Source organism: Schistocerca cancellata, chromosome 11 (assembly GCF_023864275.1).
Source record: "Schistocerca cancellata isolate TAMUIC-IGC-003103 chromosome 11, iqSchCanc2.1, whole genome shotgun sequence".
Lineage (NCBI taxonomy): Eukaryota > Metazoa > Arthropoda > Insecta > Orthoptera > Acrididae > Schistocerca > Schistocerca cancellata.
In genome coordinates, this window is record NC_064636.1 from 54454801 (window position 1) to 54475055 (window position 20255).

Genomic DNA, 20255 nt, shown 5'->3' on the forward strand with positions numbered 1-20255 from the left:
AGGAAGTTATTGTCTGTTCTACAAGATTATGGAATAGGAGGCAAACTTTTGCAAGCAATTAAAGGTCTTTACATGGATAGTCAGGCAGCAGTTAGAGTTGACGGTAAATTGAGTTCATGGTTCAGAGTAGTTTCAGGGGTAAGACAGGGCTGCAACCTGTCTCCACTGTTGTTCATATTATTTATGGATCATATGTTGAAAACAATAGACTGGCTGAGTGAGATTAAGATATGTGAACACAAAATAAGCAGTCTTGCATATGCGGATGACTTAGTTGTGATGGCAGATTCGATTGAAAGTTTGCAAAGTAATATTTCAGAGCTAGATCAGAAATGTAAGGACTATGGTATGAAGATTAGCATCTCCAAAACGAAAGTAATGTCAGTGGGAAAGAAATATAAACGGATTGAATGCCAAATAGGAGGAACAAAGTTAGAACAGGTGGACTGTTTCAAGTACTTAGGATGCATATTCTCACAGGATGGCAACATAGTGAAAGAACTGGAAGCGAGGTGTAGCAAAGCTAATGCAGTGAGCGCTCAGCTACGATCTAGTCTCTTCTGCAAGAAGGAAGTCAGTACCAAGACTAAGTTATCTGTGCACCGTTCAATCTTTTGACCAACTTTGTTGTATGGGAGCGAAAGCTGGGTGTATTCAGGTTACCTTATCAACAAGGTTGAGGTTACGGATATGAAAGTAGCTAGGATGATTGCAGGTACTAGTAGATGGGAACAATGGCAGGAGGGTGTCCACAATGAGGAAATCAAAGAAAAACTGGGAATGAACTCTATAGATGTAGCAGTCAGGGCGAACAGGCTTAGATGGTGGAGCCATGTTACACGCATGGGTGAAGCAAGGTTACCCAAGAGACTCATGGATTCAGCAGTAGAGGGTAGGAGGAGTCGGGGCAGACCGAGGAGAAGGTACCTGGATTCGGTTAAGAATGATTTGGAAGTAATAGGTTTAACATCAGAAGAGGCACCAATGTTAGCACTGAATAGGGGATCATGGAGGAACTGTATAAGGGGGGCTACGCTCCAGACTGAACGCTGAAAGGCATAATCAGTCTTAAATGAGGATGATGATGATGATGAAGTGTAATTAATGTTTACAGCAGGCAATTTTAAGTCGTTATTTTATACTTTTTCTTTTATAATGCGCCCATACTGATAACTCTAAGCGTATTCATACGGTATCGTCATACGCCTCCTTCCGTGCTCATGCAGTAGCTGATGGAAGGAGCTTCACCCATCTAAGGCATATCGTTCCTACGCTAGTTAGCATCCGACGAATGTCTCGAGGAACGTACCTACAGCTTTTGCATGGGGGGGGGGGGGGTCCAACACTATCTTTTAGGAAGGTAAACCTGTCTTCGCCCACCAAATAAAAAGGTTTTGCTGTTAACGCCAATAGAGTAAATCAAGCAGAAATTTAATTACATGCGGGTAAAACTGTAGAGAAACACTAAATGATCCAAGCGTCTTTAAATAAAACGTATGTATTGTAGCTGATGAGGTATTTATTTATGAAAAAGCAACTAATTTTAAGCTAACATTGGAGGTAATTATATATTTTTGAATATCATTATTAATCATTTATATTAAGCAATAATATTATTATATTAGTCTTTGTATTTAAATTGTGACACTTTGGTATTTTGCCCTAACTTCAGGTCGTAAGTTAATTTAAAAAATACATTAATTAATTTAATTTAAAGTATTATATTTAGCCTTTTACGTCTTGCTGCTAACTTACTAATAATTTCTTCACAATCTAGTTGCATCGCCAGATCACGAGGAACACTCATTAGAGCAAGACCAGTAAGTCTTTCACCTCCCATTTTATTCCTTATGTAAGTTTTTAGCCTCTTCATAGTCGAGAAACATCTTTCAGGGGTCGCCGTTGACACTGGAACTGTAGCTAATATGATAAGAAGTTTTTTTATCGAAGGGAAAAATAGTTCATCACACTGATCAATAACTTGTATTGCAGTGACAGGTTTTTCCTCTACAGATTTCCAGTGATTGTGCCGTATCTCGTATTCACTCAGAATTGTTGTGCCTACATTCTCACCGAGAAATATTTGCGCTATCTTCTTAAGATTTTTTTTGTCCTGGAGTCATCATTGGTTTTTTCAGGCAGAAGCATCTGAACTCCTTTCATTGTTGCTTCATGTGGTTTAAAACGAGCATCAAGTTCTGTGATCACATTAGAGATGGGCAAACTGAAACATGTAACTGTTTCGAAACAAATCAAACAGTTCAATGTAATGTTTCGATACGCTGTTTCGAAACAGTGAAACAGTTTGTGTTTTGTAATCTAATAAACCTACACATTTTATCATCTTGAATGTCTACTGTATAAGTATGTCCATATAAACAGAAATGAGGTGCGAGAGCGCTAATCATATCGCAGAAAGTATGAAACTATCACTTAGGCGTCTTGGCAGTTTCGTATTTCCTGCAGCAAATGCGCTGCTTCCGTGTCATGTGACTTCCATACTTTTCAATTGGCTGAGGACAGACATAGCTTAAGACAGAAGAACCAACACGAACGGAACTGGAGGTGGGAGCAAACTGCAGAAACAACGGATATGCTACTGGGATTCCCATATTCTGTTAGTATGGGTAATATACCCATCCTGCTAATTTCCATGCACACAAAGGGAATCATTGTGGACAATAGGCACAGTGACTATAGACTCACAAATAACGCCAAATAATTCGAATAAATAACAAAATATAACAGAACAAATTTTTGTCTTTCAAGGTGTTTTGAAGCGTTACTATAAATTCACCATGCTCCCCAGCTCTTCCCGTTCACCATTACACTATAAGTCATATATGTTAGACAGATTGCTTGCAATTATACCTACATCAGATTTATGTATATGTCTAAACACTGTCACTCTACGCCTTTTTTTATTCAAAATGTTTAGGCTTACTTGTGTTTCTCAATATGATTACTGTACATGAACAGAGAAGCGTATGTTATAAAAAAAAAGTGTTATTTAACTGAATGATTTTCATATATTTATTATTTTGAATGTGAATAGTATGCGTTGTTTTATTGTTTGGTTAGTGTTTATAAAGTAGATGTTACGCCATTTCGTAATAGGACAGTCAGCTAGAAATGAAGCTTTATTTTCGGATATCTTAAGCTTCATACTATTGCTTGTCAAAAAGATTTCGACACTCTTGAAAGTGTTTCATGAAGTGGTATGTTGTGTTTCAGTACCTGTGCCGAGCCCGAATCTCGTACGACACAGGACTGGAATGAAACATCACTGTTTCGATACAATTAGTCCGTTCCAGGCGCAGGTGAAGTGAAACAGCCTTATTTTGAAACAACGATACAGTTTCTGTGTCTGGCTCGAGATAGAATCTGGTCTGGTTGTCCGAGACGGGGGCGAACTGAAACACCACTGTTTCGAAACATTGAACCACAGCCGTTCCGAAACACTGACACAGTTCCACGTATCGATACACTGTATCGAAACATAGAAACAGTGGCCAAGTCTATTATACACTGTACCTGTACCTTTGTCATCAGAGATGGATTTACGTATAGGCCCACTAGGCACGAGCGTAAGGGCGGTACCTTTAGAGGTCGGCATTTTTTGCATTCTATTTAATATTTTATGTTTTCAAAATAAGTGCTCTAACACATGACAAGAATGATTAATACTGTGAAATAACCTGGTAGTTTGAACAAGCCGTAACAACGACAATCGACAATACAAGTTTGAAATATTGTTAGTTTACTTGGCGACTCAATGTAAATTTAAACACTCATTTTCCGTCTGGAATCGAGTTTTGAAAAGTTATTATTGCCAGAATGCTGTCGGCTTTTAAGTTAACGTTCATTGAGAATAAAGAGGCGACATTGGAATCAAATTATTCTGCATTGTCATTCTTGTCTTAACGATTTTGTCTCATAGCACAGTTTGGTCAAGTAATCCAAGCTAGTCAGTTTGTCAGTGTTGTGTTTAAAGTAAAAAGCTTTCTCCTCGTGTACAGTGTGGTACAATTTTCAACTGGAACTTTTTATGTACAAACTTTTTTTGTGCTGGTGTTGCTTGACAATTGTATAAGTGTCTTTAAGGTGAATAAGAGTGACAAAAACAAACGCGCAAAATTAAGTGGGACGCGTATGTTACGGTGTGTTTAGGGTTGTAAATTTTTTTTATCCGCCACTGTTTGTCACATTTACTTTTCAGCCAATGAACAGTTACCATTTTTGCTGGCAAAAAAAGCTACTTCAACATGGACAAAGTTGCAACCATTATCCGATATTAAACTTCATAAAATTATATCACACTGTACAGTCTCAGTGATCATAGTTTCAAGATTAGGTACCACAAAAAGAGAGTTCCAAAACAATCACACGCTTTCTATATTTATATTGACCATGGAAAACTTATTTTAGAAAAATTATAAGAAACTTTCAATAAGAGATTGAATAATTCTGTAAGTTGAGATTTACACTGCCAATACATGTGCCTGTAACCACATGAAATTTCATTGACATCAGACTAACACGTTTCAAGAGTTTTGAAGTGAGTAGTTCCTAGGGAAAACGCCCATAATCCAGGCAGTTGTTACTATAAGTATAAATAGAAAATAGTTATTAAACATTACAAGCAAATTCTCTCATATAATAACCTAACGCATAATTAAACTAGAAAACATTGGTGTAACGTATTTTGCGATAGGCTCATTTGTTCACCTGTAATTAAATGTTAATCTAGAAGGTTCTTCTTTATTTTTTACAAAACTGCGGCTCAAAATCATATAACCCTTTTTATAATGGTAAATAGGAGACTCATCCTTCTTTGCTTCATCCTCAGTTTTCGTGGATGGTCCCGCTTCTTCATGCTGGGATTCCGCATCACGTGTTGACATGCCACTCTCTTTCGAAAGAAGTGCATCAGAATTCAGTGTCTCTTTTTTAGAAAAGAAAAAAAACCAGAAGGGATATCTGTCTTGTCCGTTTCATAGTTTTATTTTTTTTTTCAAAGACGACTCTTTTAACAACCAAACACACGCACACATAGTTTAAGCTGGCTTAACACACGACGTCCGAAACTTTGTCACTCTAATTGTGTCTAGACTTGGCCACTGTTTCTATGTTTCGATACAGTGTATCGATACGTGGAACTGTTTCAGTTTTTCGGAACGGCTGTGGTTCACTGTTTGGAAACAATGGTGTTTCATTCCGCCCCAGTCTCTGATAACCGGACCAGATTCGATCTCGAGCCAGACACAGAAACTGTATCGTTGTTTCAAAATAAGGCTGTTTCAGTCCACCTGTGCTTGGAACGGACTAATTCTATCGAAACAGTGATGTTTCATTCCGCTCTGTGTCGGACGAGATTCGGGCTCGGCACAGGTACTGAAACACAACATAACACTTCATGAGACACTTTCAAGAGTGTCGAAATCTTTTGACTTGCAATAGCATGAAGCTTAGGATATCCGAAAATAAAACTTCGTTTCTAGCTGACTGTCCTATTCCGAAATGGCGTAACATCTGCTTTATAAACACTAACCAAATAATAAAACAACGCATACTATTCACATTCAAAATAATAAATATGTGAAAATCATTCAGTTAAATTCAACTTTTCTTTATAACATACGCTTCTCTGTTTATGTACAGTAATCATATTGAGAAATGCGAGTAAGCCTAAACATTTTGAATAAAAAAAGGCGTAGAGTGACAGTTATTAGACATATACATAAATTTGATGTAGGTATAATTGCAAGCAATCTGTTTGACAGGTCACTTATAGTGTAATGGTGAACGGGAAGGGCTGGGAAGCATGGTGTATTTATAGTAATGGTTCGAAACACTTTGAAAGACAAAAACTTTTTCTGTTATATTTTGTTGTTTATTCGAATTATTTAGCGTTATTTGTGAGTCTATAGTCACTGTGCCTATTATCCTCAATGATTCCCGTTGTGTGCATGGAAATTAGCAGGATGGGTATATTACCCGTACTAACGGAATGTGGGAATCCCAGTAGCATATCAGTAGTTTCTGCAGTTCGCTCCCACCTCCAGTTCCGTTCGTGGTGGTTCTTCTGTCTTCAGCTATGGCTGTCCTCAGCCAATTGAAAGGTATGAAAGTCACACGACACGAAAGCAGCGCATTTGCTACAGGAAATACGAAACTGCCAAGACGCCTAAGTGATAGTTTCATACTTTCTGCGATATGATTAGCGCTCTCGCACCTCATTTGTGTTTATATGGACATACTTATACAGTAGACATTCAAGATGATAAATTGTGTAGGTTTATTAGATTACAAAACACAAATTGTTTCACTGTTTCGAAACAACGTATCGAAACATTACATTGTACTGTTTCATTTGTTTCGAAACAGTTACATGTTTCAGTTTGCCCATCTCTAATTGTGTCTGCCCAAGGGGAAGCGACAGAACACACTGGATTGGTTCCGTTCCGTGTTGCCAGCTACTAGCACTTCCAAATTCCACTACAGTTTCAAATGTAATTTATGATATCGTCTACATAACTCCTGACGATATACAGACTAAATAAATAATTTAAGCTATAAACAAATATATTCCATATCTTTCCAGCTGGGGCATTTAACGATGAGCGACAGCTAGGACGACAATGTCCACTGGTGGACCTGAATATCGTGCTTCATTCAAATAGTAGCTGTTAATGTAGTAATTGTAGTTTGATGCGACAGGTAATTTTCCTCCGTATATGCAATCTGAACTGGCTAAGGCGTAAGGAATTAGTTTACAAGGTTTTTTTTTAGCATTGTGTGTGTGAAACGTTTCAATGTTTATTAAAATCACAGTGAAATGTATGCAGCAATGTTTTGATCACCTTCAGTTCTCAGATAATAATCGATACGTTTTTCAAACTTACAGGCAACGGCCTTGCCGCAGTGGATACACCGGTTCCCGTGAGATTACCGAAGTTAAGCGCTGTCGGGCCTGGTCGGCACTTGGATGGGTGACCATCCAGGCCGCTGTGCACTGTTGCCATTTTTAGGGGTGCACTCAGCCTCGTGATGCCAATTGAGGAGCTACTCGACCGAATAGTAGCGGCTTCGGTCAAGAATACCATCATAACGACCGGGAGAGCGGTGTGCTGACCCCACGCCCCTGCTATCCGCATCCTCCACTCAGGATGACACGGCGGTCGGATGGTCCCGGTAGGCCACTCGTGGCCTGAAGGCGGAGTGTGCCTTTTCAGACTTACGGAAATTTTCCTCCGCAATTGTGTACGAAATATAATAATGATCAATAACGGTTCTTGTTTTGGATGTCTAGTCATACTAGGTCTTTTAGTTTTAATGTCTGTCATCATGGAGAAAGACTGTTCGGTATCTGCATTCTCGTGCAAATATTACATATTTTGTACTTGGCAGTGAAAATTTACGAGGGTTTTAAATTTCGCCAAAGAAAGTTGAATTCCGCTAAATGTTTAACAATTTCATAATTTCGTCGCTATGGTTGGCAATATTGCACTCACTTCCGTTGCACACACAGTTAGGGTGGGGGTAGACACCCCGCCGCAGGGCACAGCTATTTTTTTGCAGCCTCATTCCTCCATGACTTGTCACTACGTCAAACAAGAGCAGTGTGCGACTATTTCGTGGCACGGGGTTTCAAAAGTGGGTATTTTTCTAATATTGGCGTTTTTTGTGTAAACTAAGGAAGGGGAGGGTCCAGACCCCCTGCCTCCTCCCTTATATACGTCCGTGAATGTCTCCCTCCTTACGTTTCTTGTTCTGCCTCATGTCTCTGCACACCACCCAAGTTTATAAATCTCTTATATTCTCCTTATCTGCTCCTGATTCCCTCTAAGAAAAACATTATTTGCATTTCAGAGATATGTAATGGTCTGATGATCAACGCCTAGACTGAAAAAGGTTAACATTACAATAAAATATTTAAAAAAAATCATTCTTTTGCGATCAAGAATGATTATTTGCTATGATTTCATTTTCGTGGTTGTGATGCATTTATTAATAACAATTTAGCCACTGTTTAATTAACGCAGTACAGTTGGTTGTGATTTCCGTCGTGTATTTACGTCTACATTTCACTTCTCTTAATGCCTCGCTACTCCTTATGTTCTGCATATACTGATATTTCCAGACTAGGCAACTGTCTAAACTGGGATAGGCCACACCTACCTATAACGGGAGCGGCATCTACCCATGGCGTAATGATGTGTCATGTGATACCATACAATCACAGGCAGAGATATGACAGAATGCTGAAGATGTTTACTTGGTATCTAGTTTTTATATCTTGTGATGTACATTGTGCTGGCAGTCTGATCTATAGCGTAGCCTAGGATGACAGGCTACAGTATGGTTGTGATGTACCAAAACCAAAGAAATGGGTTGACATGACAATAACTATTTTTCTTCTTTTATTAGTCGAATTGAGCTTCTATGGACTGCGTGGTAACAACCAATTTCATTTTAGTGTCTAGGTCTTGTTCGTATTCCAGCTTTGACTTCTTGCCAGTATCTTCTGAGCTCATCAAGAAGTTATCCTCTTCAGACAAAGGTCCTCTCTGTCTTTTGGACGTTGATGCCATTTTAAGACCTTGGTAGTTGTTCACCAATCTTCGATATTTGTTCCCGTCAGGAATTTCACTCACTGGGATACCAATCTGCCTAAGATTTTTTCACATTCTTCGAACTATCTCGGCCTTATTTTCTTGGATTGGATGAAACTCCATATTCTTTTTGTTAGTTGGTCACCGTCCATCCTCACAAGATGACTGTCAAATAACAATCGTCTCTTCTTAATGAATTTTGTGATAGGTACTGTCTTGCTGTACAAGTCCTCATTTGCTCCCATTCGCCATTGCTCATCAACCCATCTATTACCTAGGATTTTCCTTAATATCCTGCACTCTCGATTTTCCAGCCACTCAGCTTGACCTTGTCTATTCGTGGTCAAAATTTCAGACACATATAAGCCCTCAGGTTTTACAACTGTATTATAATGTTGGAACTTGGCCCTATACTTATAGACTTTTTGCTATAAGTATTCTTTGTCAGTTGGTATGCCTGGTCTATCTTCCTCCTGACAGCCTATTGCTCTTGTTAACTGCTGACTCTATGTTGTTAGCAAAAATGGCCAGGTTATCTACAAAGGCCAAGCAGTCATTGTACACCCATTTGTTCTTAGGATCAAGTCTGAACTGCTCTTCATTTGTTTCTTCTTGTGCTAACAACTTTCTACACCAACTATAAGTATTGTTATGGCGCATTTTTAGTTACAGTGAATTTGACATGTGATTTTTCAGCGTTCTGATGACACCTAAACCGTAGTAGACCACCATTAGTACTAGGCACCATTCTTCCAAAGCCTAAAGATGCTATTATGCCTGTGCAAACTGTTAGTGCACGCCAGTATTGGAACAAGGCCAGTTCTGAGACACTCTGCATTGTTGCCAGATGTATCCAAGATGGCGGCGATGATGTCATCCAAGATGGCGACATGTAGACTTGGTAAAAGTGCATGACATCACCCAATATAGTGGCCATGACGTAATCCAAGATGGCAGATTTTGGTGGGGTTTGAATTTTGGCAGGAAGATAGGTCAATTGGGCTACCTCTAATAACTTAACCTCTTCCCCCAGAAAATGGCGGCAAGTTCAAATTCCATCAGGATAATGCAACACACATCTACAAACCTAAGAAAAATGGCGGAAAGTCATCCGACCGCCACCTATTCATTGGGATTAGCAGGAAGTCTGGCAGATATGTCAACAAGCTATCTCTACTAACCTAAGAAAATGGTGAGAAAGAAAGGGCACTTGGACTACCTCCACTAACCTAAGTCACCCGATTGTCACCTTGCCCTAGGAAATGGTGGGGAGAGGACTCAACCTTCATTAGATATAAGGTTTTTTATTTTGCACACACTATTTATTTAAACAATTTGATGCAATACAGCCATCCATTGTGTTCACCATGAGGTCTGGACTCCAACTGACCTAGTAAACAGTACCACCACCAGTGGGCACTCTCACCCATGATGTATTCCAAGACAGCTGTTGATGCAAGTACTGTTATCCAAGATGGCGGGAAACAGTGAGGTCGCAATGAGGTCTGGAGACCAACTTACCTAGTACACAGTACTGCCACCAGAGGGCACTGTCATCATTTCCATGACGTAATCCAAGATGGCGGACTGGTCTGTACAAGGGCCTCATAACGGGAAAATCAAGGGTATGTTGTTTATTTATAAAAAATCAGTTTGTGGGGTTTGGATTTCTCTTGCTCATCATTCTCTGCTGTTTGGAAACATGTAGGTCTTGTAAGAAGTAATTACATAGAGCAAGCATGATGCATAACCTAATGTTCAGCACTATGCTCCGGGTGTCAACCTAATGTTTGCCCATTTGTTGGCACTTAATCTTTTGTTCTGTTAAGTGGTTTTACATGTCACCCATATTTCCTTAAACTATTGTACCGCCTTTGATACCAAATGAAGTAATTAGTTGTGTCCTCCCACCATTTTCTGGTACACTTTTCGAATTTGACATGCTTTTGAACTCCATTTCTGGCGCATTCTTCTTTGTCACCCATTCTCTTAAACTTTTGTACTGAGTTTTACATAAAAGTGATGTAAATTAACCTAGCGTTCTGCATTTAATCTGCTGTTCTGCTCCATGTCACCTACTCGCACACGCCCTCCCCTTAACTGTTTTACTACTAACACGATGATATAAAAAATTTATGCAAATTAATTAAATCGATATTCTTCACATGTATGGGGTAGTATTTTTTTAATTCACAGCATCCTGTTGGTCTGTGAAATCGATGGAACATAGTTTGAACAAAAGATTGCTAGTAAAAAACACATCACGCCACTCGACACCTCTGACTCTGCACACGTCCCAAGGATATAGGATAGGAAGATGTAGGAGCCCATTCTTTGCACGTGATGCTGTTAAAGTGTGGATTAACAGAAGAAGTCTCATGAAAGTGGTTACATGTATCCTCTGCCAGGCACATTAGTGTGATTTTCAGAGTAGCCATGTAGATGTGGATTTGACCACTAACATCGATAAGGAACATAGTGAACCCACACCAGGTAGAAAGGTGAATGGGTACCTGCCCAGAAATTAGTCTGGTGCCCTGTAAGCTGTTGGAAAATAACATTTGCCGACCATTCTACCACTGAAAAAATTAATCCAGTACGGTACTGGGGTCAGTAGGTGAGAAAATAATTCATCTGCCCTGATGCACCTGTTACAATGTCTTATTTTTCCACCTACTTGTCACTGTGTGATTGATAAGTGGCAACTCCTTACCCCTCGATGCTAGCCACCACACACCGCCCTCACTCGGGTGATGCAGTGTCTCATGATGCCACTGGTGCAGTCTCTATCTTTTACAGCCATGTACGGGAATATGCCAAGCCTCTTAATTCGGTTCACTTTTTACATGTTATTAAATTAACCCTTTCAGACTTGATTTTTTGCTGGAGAGAGGAAAATTTTTCTTTATACTCTAATGATCTTAGCTGATTTTTTAATGATTTTAGACGCAAAATTTATACAAATATATGTATTCGTTTCGAATATATACTTTTTACAGTAAGCTTCATTTTATGGACTAAAATAATTTATGTTGAAATATACACTGTTGTGACAAATGCACTGATAATTCAATAATTACCATTCGAAAATAATAATGATACTCAGTTATACAGTGCAGTATCACTAACCAACAACTTCCGTGAACTCCTGTGGTTACAAGCTGCTGCAGAAAGACTGTGCTTACATTCGCTTGTTGATATTTGTACAGTGATGTCCAACATGTGGCAGCACATGTGCATGATGAAAAGACTGAACACTCACAGGTATGCACATCAGGTTTCCATTGAGGAAAAATACTTCTGTTGCAGCTAATACATTCTAAACATTAACGTACTCGGTTTTAGCCAGTGGGTCTGGAAGGATTAAGCTGAAGCTGTGATGGCAGGTTGTGTGTCAACCTTGGATATCTCAGTCAATGGAGCACTTGTCCACAAAAGGCAATGATCCCAGGTCCGAATGCCAGTAAAACACGCAGTTTTAATCTGCCAGGAAGTTTCAGCCCAAACAATGCTCCAGATATGGAGACAGCATATCAATAGAGGTATAGAAATAGTATATGATTTACATCAAAGTTATAGATCAGTAAAATGGCTACTGTTCTCGAATGAGAGTTACGCTTGTTTCTGTGAACTGTGTATGTGACAGAACCACCTGGAAATCTGTGATGTACTGGGCTAGACGTTATGGTCCCACACTGTTAGCGCCTTTGTCACCTTCAGTACAATCGTCCATGCACAGTGAGGCTCAGTCAGAAAGCTGTTCCCTGCATTATAGGACTTGTGAGATTAATGAGCAGAAGGCCAGTGTCTCTCGTAAGTGTGATCAGTTTGTATGTGAGTGTGAATGAACTAAGGTAAGGTAGGATAAGTGCAGTTTCAGGGCAAGCACACAGTTAGTTGATAGGTTCCATGAAGTATTTCTTGCAGAACTGCCACCGTGTGGTCATGTAGTGAACTACGTGTGTTTCGTTCTAACGTAGAATGCACTGGTATCAGTCGCAGCATTTCTAGAAGCTTCCTAGTCATGCATCCCATTACAGTAAGGTTACTGAGATCAACAGCGTTTCTACTCCTGGAAATTGAAATAAGAACACCGTGAATTCATTGTCCCAGGAAGGGGAAACTTTATTGACACATTCCTGGGGTCAGATACATCACATGATCACACTGACAGGCACATGGACACAGGCAACAGAGCATTCACAATGTCGGCACTAGTACAGTGTATATCCACCTTTCGCAGCAATGCAGGCTGCTATTCTCCCATGGAGACGATCGTAGAGATGCTGGATGTAGTCCTGTGGAACGGCTTGCCATGCCATTTCCACCTGGCGCCTCAGTTGGACCAGCGTCCGTGCTGGACGTGCAGACCGCGTGAGACGACGCTTCATCCAGTCCCAAACAAGCTCAATGGGGGACAGATCCGGAGATCTTGCTGGCCAGGGTAGTTGACTTACACCTTCTAGAGCACGTCGGGTGGCACGGGATACATGCGGATGTGCATTGTCCTGTTGGAACAGCAAGTTCCCTTGCCGGTCTAGGAATGGTAGAACGATGGGTTCGATGACGGTTTGGATGTACCGTGCACTATTCAGTGTCCCCTCGACGATCAACAGTGGTGTACGGCCAGTGTAGGAGATCGCTCCCCACACCATGATGCCGGGTGTTGGCCCTGTGTGCCTCGGTCGTATGCAGTCCTGATTGTGGCGCTCACCTGCACGGCACCAAACACGCATACGACCATCATTGGCACCAAGGCAGAAGCGACTCTCATCGCTCGAGACGACACGTCTCCATTCGTCCCTCCATTCACGCCTGTCGCGACACCAATGGAGGCGGGCTGCACGATGTTGGGGAGTGAGCGGAAGACGGCCTAACGGTGTGCGGGACCGTAGCCCCGCTTCATGGAGACGGTTGCGAATGGTCCTCGCCGATACCCCAGGAGCAACAGTGTCCCTAATTTGCTGGGAAGTGGCGGTGCGGTCCCCTACGGCACTGCGTAGGATCCTACGGTCTTGGCGTGCATCCGTGCGTCGCTGCGGTCCGGTTCCAGGTCGACGGGCACGTGCACCTTCCGCCGACCACTGGCGACAACATCGATGTACTGTGGAGACCTCACGCCCCACGTGTTGAGCAATTCGGCGGTACATCCACCCGGCCTCCCGCATGCCCACTATACGCCCTCGCTCAAAGTCCGTCAACTGCACATACGGTTCACGTCCACGCTGTCGCGGCATGCTACCAGTGTTAAAGACTGCGATGGAGCTCCGTATGCCACGGCAAACTGGCTGACACTGACGGCGGCGGTGCACAAATGCTGCGCAGCTAGCGCCATTCGACGGCCAACACCGCGGTTCCTGGTGTGTCCGCTGTGCCGTGCGTGTGATCATTGCTTGTACAGCCCTGTCGCAGTGTCCGGAGCAAGTATGGTGGGTCTGACACACCGGTGTCAATGTGTTCTTTTTTCCATTTCCAGGAGTGTATATTATCGTCAAGGAATTGTTTGCAATATTTTCTGTTTTGTGAGGGTAAGTAAATAGTGTTGATATTGTAGTTTAACGAATGCATTAGCCTTTCAAACATTTTATGTGTGTTTGCATTGCTGTTCATTTTTTCCATGAAAATTCAACAGTGGGGGAAGGGATTGTTCACTTGCCGCAGCACTCAATTTTCATGGGGAGAGGACAGGCCCTTCCGTCAGACAGGCTTTCGAGATGGAGGAGTTTACCCACGCAATAGGTAAAAACTTAACATGAATGCATAAGAGGATTATATCCCGACAAAAGTAAACGGAAGCAATTGAAAAGTAGAAACAAGATAGTAAAGTTAAGAAATCACTAAAAAATGAGGCTAATGGGATGACCAGTAGGAAGGTTGCTGGTTCTCGCAAAAGAATCTCTAAAAAGAGACAGCTTATGGAAGTACAATGAAAAACCAGCCAAAGCTGCAAATTTCACTTGTTTTACTCAGTGACTAGTTTCGGCCTGGGACCATTTTTCATCATAAGATAGTCAAAAATGGTATTTCCAAAAATGCAAAAAGTGTGCTAAAAATGCGCAAGGAAACACTACAGCGCAGTTATCTCTATGCAGTGTAACTGTTCGTTTGTGCATTCTTGACATGGTTTTTGCATTTTTGGGATTACATGGTGTACATCCAAACATAAAATTTACATTGGAGTTAGAGAAGGAAGGGAAGTTACCTTTTCTAGATGTGTTGGTAGAGCGAAAGCCGGATGGACGACTGGGCCATTCTGTGTACAGGAAGCCAACCCATACAGACTTATATCTGCATAGCCATAGCTTCCATCATCCGTCTCAGAAGAGAGCTATGCTGAATACTTTAGTACACAGAGCCAGGACTATTTTCGACAAGGACCACCTCGGTCCCGAGATCAACCATTTGACGACTGTTTTCAAGAGGAATGGTTATTCTGCCGGTGAAATTAAATCAGTATTGTCCAAGAAAGTAAGACACGATGCCGGCCACATACAAGAAGAGGACCAACACATAGCGCGGCTTCCTTTTTGCGGTGCTACAACGAGCAAGATAGCCAGAGTCCTGAAGAGGCAAGGAATAAAACCAGTTTTCCGACCACCTAGGAAAATTAAGGAAATGTTAAGACCAGTTAAAGATAGTCTCGGCTTAAGAGTGCCGGGAATTTATACCATTCCTTGCGAATGCGGCAAGAATTACGTGGGCCAGTCTGTAAGAACCGTTGCCGACCGCTGCATCGAGCACCAACGCCACCTGAAATACAGGTATTTGGAAAAATCAGCGGTAGCTGAACATAGCCTGCTTAACAAGCATAAGATTTTATTTGAAGAAACCAGAGTAATAGCCCACACATCGAATTACTGGGACTCTGTGATCCTGGAAGCAGTCGAAATTAGACTTAGCGATAATAACTTTAATAGAGACAACGGCTATGCACTCAGCAACACTTGGAAGAGTGCACTGGATAAAGAAAAATCGCAGAGAAAAACTTCTCGCACTTTACCTCCTGATTTAAGGGATGGCGCTGCAAGCAACGCGGGATAGCAACCACATCTATGGAAGTAGAGGGCACCACTTCGCTACGCGCCATATCGCTGACGTATTCCAGCCAATAAGAATCCGTCATTTGTATATAAAAGTGGGAACCTCGCTAGCTCACGACAGTCAGTTTTAGCCCTGACGACGACCATGGAGGTAGTGGTCGAAAGCTCGGAGATTTATCCTGATTTGACGCGGCATGTACACCGAGAAATTTTTACTCAGGAAATACGTCGCGAAAGACTTCGCAGCCACATTATGTTAAAATGATTTGAAAATGGGTCCCGACCCGAAACTAGTCATTGAATGAATAAAGAAAGAGAAATCTGCAACTTTGGCTGGTTTTCGGAAGTAGTGGTTAACAGAAGTTGCTGACCTATAATTATTGCAACATGCGGGAGCTTCATAAATTATGGAAGGTACTTCAGAATGAGACGGTGATGACTACAGCCTCAGAGAATACGACGAGGACTACTACAGCGATGTTTTGGAGGAGAGTGTGGCACAAGAGGAGGAATAGGAAACTGTGGAGAAAGAAGCAGAACAAGGGAATGATTGGGCTTTGAAAGCTGTAGAGCGATTAACTACAACTGACTGCGCAGTAGTAAGGTACGCTGGCAAAACCTAACTAAGACATTATGTGGGGAGGTGCTTAAATTTGCTGCAGTTGACCCCATTTTTTTTGTTGTCGAGGAAATCTTCATTTATCAGTGGCTAAACCACAATATAGGTCCCTCCTAGAGAAGACATTTGCTCAACAGAAAAGAGCGATATTATAAATACTCTTCCACAGCCCAGAATAAGAAGAAGGCGGACGTGAGCTTTAACACTGAACTCTTCAATTACAGTGTGCAGCAATGTGTATTTCAGTACATTTGATTATCATTTCTTGTTTAGTTAAACTAGTGCTAGTTTGATCATCATTATAGCGCTTAAGATGGCGAGATTTGTTTTTACCTGTAGTTCCCCTGTTTATTATAAACTGAATTATGTGTAGAGTTATACATCCTTAACCTCTGTCAACTCTTTATCCTGATGAGAAAACTCTGTTTTCTATGATACATCATTAGCCTACCATATATTCTGTGACACAATAAATCTTGGCTTTGATGTTAATTATTTTCTTGAGGTCACAAGCATTGTGACACATCATGTAACAACAGTTGATAACTCAAAAAGCTTTACTCCAGTTTTGGAGCTTCAGCCATAAACATAAACGTCAGAATACATGTTATTGTGCACTTGCTCCAATATTACACCCAACTGAAAAAACTCGCACAGGCCATGTTGTGCACTTTTTTTTAAATATTTGGGGAGATTAGCAGATAAAGGCATCTACTGTAGCACTTCAATAGCTCTTTTTGACCTTGTTGGTATTGTGCTAGACCTACACCTTGAAAGACTTCGAGATCCAGTGACACAGCACTGTAGCTAGAAACTGAAGAAACAGTCTTCACCCATTCTGAAGGCATGTGCAGAATGAGGGTATTTTGAAACAACAAGGGAAATAGTGATACTGTGTTGTTGAAGATCTGTAAATAGTAATGCTGTGTTGTTGAAGATCTGTAGCTATTATGTGTGGGATCAGCTACACACAATAAGGACACTCCTGGAAATGGAAAAAAGAACACATTGACACCGGTGTGTCAGACCCACCATACTTGGTCCGGACACTGCGAGAGGGCTGTACAAGCAATGATCACACGCACGGCACAGCGGACACACCAGGAACCGCGGTGTTGGCCGTCGAATGGCACTAGCTGCGCAGCATTTGTGCACCGCCGCCGTCAGTGTCAGCCAGTTTGCCGTGGCATACGGAGCTCCATCGCAGTCTTTAACACTGGTAGCATGCCGCGACAGCGTGGACGTGAACCGTATGTGCAGTTGACGGACTTTGAGCGAGAGCGTATAGTGGGCATGCGGGAGGCCGGGTGGACGTACCGCCGAATTGCTCAACACGTGGGGCGTGAGGTCTCCACAGTACATCGATGTTGTCGCCAGTGGTCGGCGGAAGGTGCACGTGCCCGTCCACCTGGGACCAGACCGCAGCGACGCACGGATGCACGCCAAGACCGTAGGATCCTACGCAGTGCTGTAGGGGACCGCACCGCCACTTCCCAGCAAATTAGGGACACTGTTGCTCCTGGGGTATCGGCGAGGACCATTCGCAACCGTCTCCATGAAGCTGGGCTACGGTCCCGCACACCGTTAGGCCGTCTTCCGCTCACGCCCCAACATCGTGCAGCCCGCCTCCAGTGGTGTCGTGACAGGCGTGAATGGAGGGACGAATGGAGACGTGTCGTCTTCAGCGATGAGAGTCGCTTCTGCCTTGGTGCCAATGACGGTCGTATGCGTGTTTGGCGCCGTGCAGGTGAGCGCCACAATCAGGACTGCATACGACCGAGGCACACAGGGCCAACACCCGGCATCATGGTGTGGGGAGCGATCTCCTACACTGGCCGTACACCACTGGTGATCGTCGAGGGGACACTGAATAGTGCACGGTACATCCAAACCGTCATCGAACCCATCGTTCTACCATTCCTAGACCGGCAAGGGAACTTGCTGTTCCAACAGGACAATGCACGTCCGCATGTATCCCGTGCCACCCAACGTGCTCTAGAAGGTGTAAGTCAACTACCCTGGCCAGCAAGATCTCCGGATCTGTCCCCCATTGAGCATGTTTGGGACTGGATGAAGCGTCGTCTCACGCGGTCTGCACGTCCAGCACGAACGCTGGTCCAACTGAGGCGCCAGGTGGAAATGGCATGGCAAGCCGTTCCACAGGACTACATCCAGCATCTCTACGATCGTCTCCATGGGAGAATAGCAGCCTGCATTGCTGCGAAAGGTGGATATACACTGTACTAGTGCCGACATTGTGCATGCTCTGTTGCCTGTGTCTATGTGCCTGTGGTTCTGTCAGTGTGATCATGTGATGTATCTGACCCCAGGAATGTGTCAATAAAGTTTCCCCTTCCTGGGACAATGAATTCACGGTGTTCTTATTTCAATTTCCAGGAGTGTTTTTACCAACTGTTGTTTCATCTACCTGTACAATGTACAAGAATTAAGAGTGCTGTGTGAAGGAAAAGGGCTGCTCAGTGATGCTATGTTTCAGAACCATCTGCGATGGCACCCACTATCAATGTTGAGACCGCAGCCGTGGACCTGGGTGCCCTCCTGGATGCAGAGGATGGCGCCATTGTGACGATGATCGCGGGGGAGACGCGGTTGATGGCGCACAAGGCAGTCCTGTCTGCCAGGAGCCCCGTGTTGGCTGCCATGTTCCAGCACGACACGCTGGAGGCCAGCAGCGGCCAAGTCACTATTCCAGACGTGGAAGGCGAAGTACTGAGGCAGATGCTGACCTACATGTATACGCTCCGGGCCCCCAAGCTGCCCAGCATGGCCCCCCAGCTGCTGGCAGTCGCAGACAAATACTGCTTGTCAGGCCTGAAATCTTTGTGTGAGCAGCAGGTGATTGCACAGCTGGCCGTCGGCAACGCAGCGGCCGCAGCTGTCCTCGCTGTGAGGTACTCGTGTCGGAACCTCACCGCGGCCGCCATCGCTTTCTTGAAGGCCCACACGCACAAGGTATTGGCCACACAGAGTTGGGCAGATGCAATGCGGAACCATCTTGAAGATGTGATTGAAGTAACTAGGCTCCTCGCTGAGCCATCAGCAGAAACCAGGTAAGCACAAGACAAGCAATTCTTCTTTTATTCCCATTTTGTTCGGTGTGTGTGTGTGTGGGTGTGTGTGTTAAACTGTTTGTCACTGATTTTCATTAGATTTGTCTGTGCTGTAATATGCACCATTGATGGTCATTCTGAAGTAACTAACGATACTTCCATTTCCTTTTCAGAACAGGTTCACTGGTTCTCTAAACTGAACCACGTCTATTTGGAGTTAAGTAAGCTAGAAGATCGTGGAAATGTCTAGTTTTTTTTGTAGCTTCGTAAACTGTTTTCATCTTAAACAAATCCATTCTTACTTTGTCATCACTTCAGTTATATTCCTTGTGTACAACACATTGTTATTTAAATTTTGGCATCAAGCTTCTGAACAAAGAATTGTTTACAGTGTACCCAGAGGACAGCATTCACGCTGCGGCTACAAAGGTGCGCTTCTCAACACAAAAACAGACACAATGACAGAAGCAGTTTGTAGCTAGAGAAGCGAGTTCACAGTTCTTGTTTTGCACGATTTAAAGGTCACAGTAACCCTCTTTACAAAAAGCAGCCTCCTGTAGTTTTGTGCCTTTACTGCTGTTGATAATGATACACCTATAAATGGCAGCATTAGAAACAACTTGATGCTGAGAAAGTATGTCACCCTTTACTAGCACCAGGGGCGTTGTAGTATGCTCAAACATGAGACAGGGAAGGGAATAACATATTTACGGTTGAAACGTCCCCTTTGAATAATTTATACAGGACTGTGCTTAAACTGACACACAATATTTTTAGCGCAACGCAATCTGACTTTCAAAAATCCCTACAAAAGAATGGCCCTGACTAACATTAACCTATACGTTTCACAAATCACTTACCTCACCAAAAATCTTCCTTACTCGAACTACTGCAATACAGCGAGCGCCAC

The 20255-nt window shown here is 42.7% G+C and overlaps 1 protein-coding gene across 1 annotated transcript in view; it reads left to right on the forward strand.

Annotated features, from left to right (window-relative positions):
* LOC126108902 (ankyrin-2-like) overlaps positions 1–20255 on the forward strand; it is an 83999-nt gene that overhangs the window by 45991 nt on the left and 17753 nt on the right. Inside the window, exon 2 of the mRNA XM_049914269.1 lies at positions 18772–19345. Coding sequence (XP_049770226.1) covers positions 18783–19345 — 563 coding nt within the window. The 5' untranslated portion in view covers positions 18772–18782. The remainder of the gene's footprint in view (positions 1–18771; positions 19346–20255) is intronic.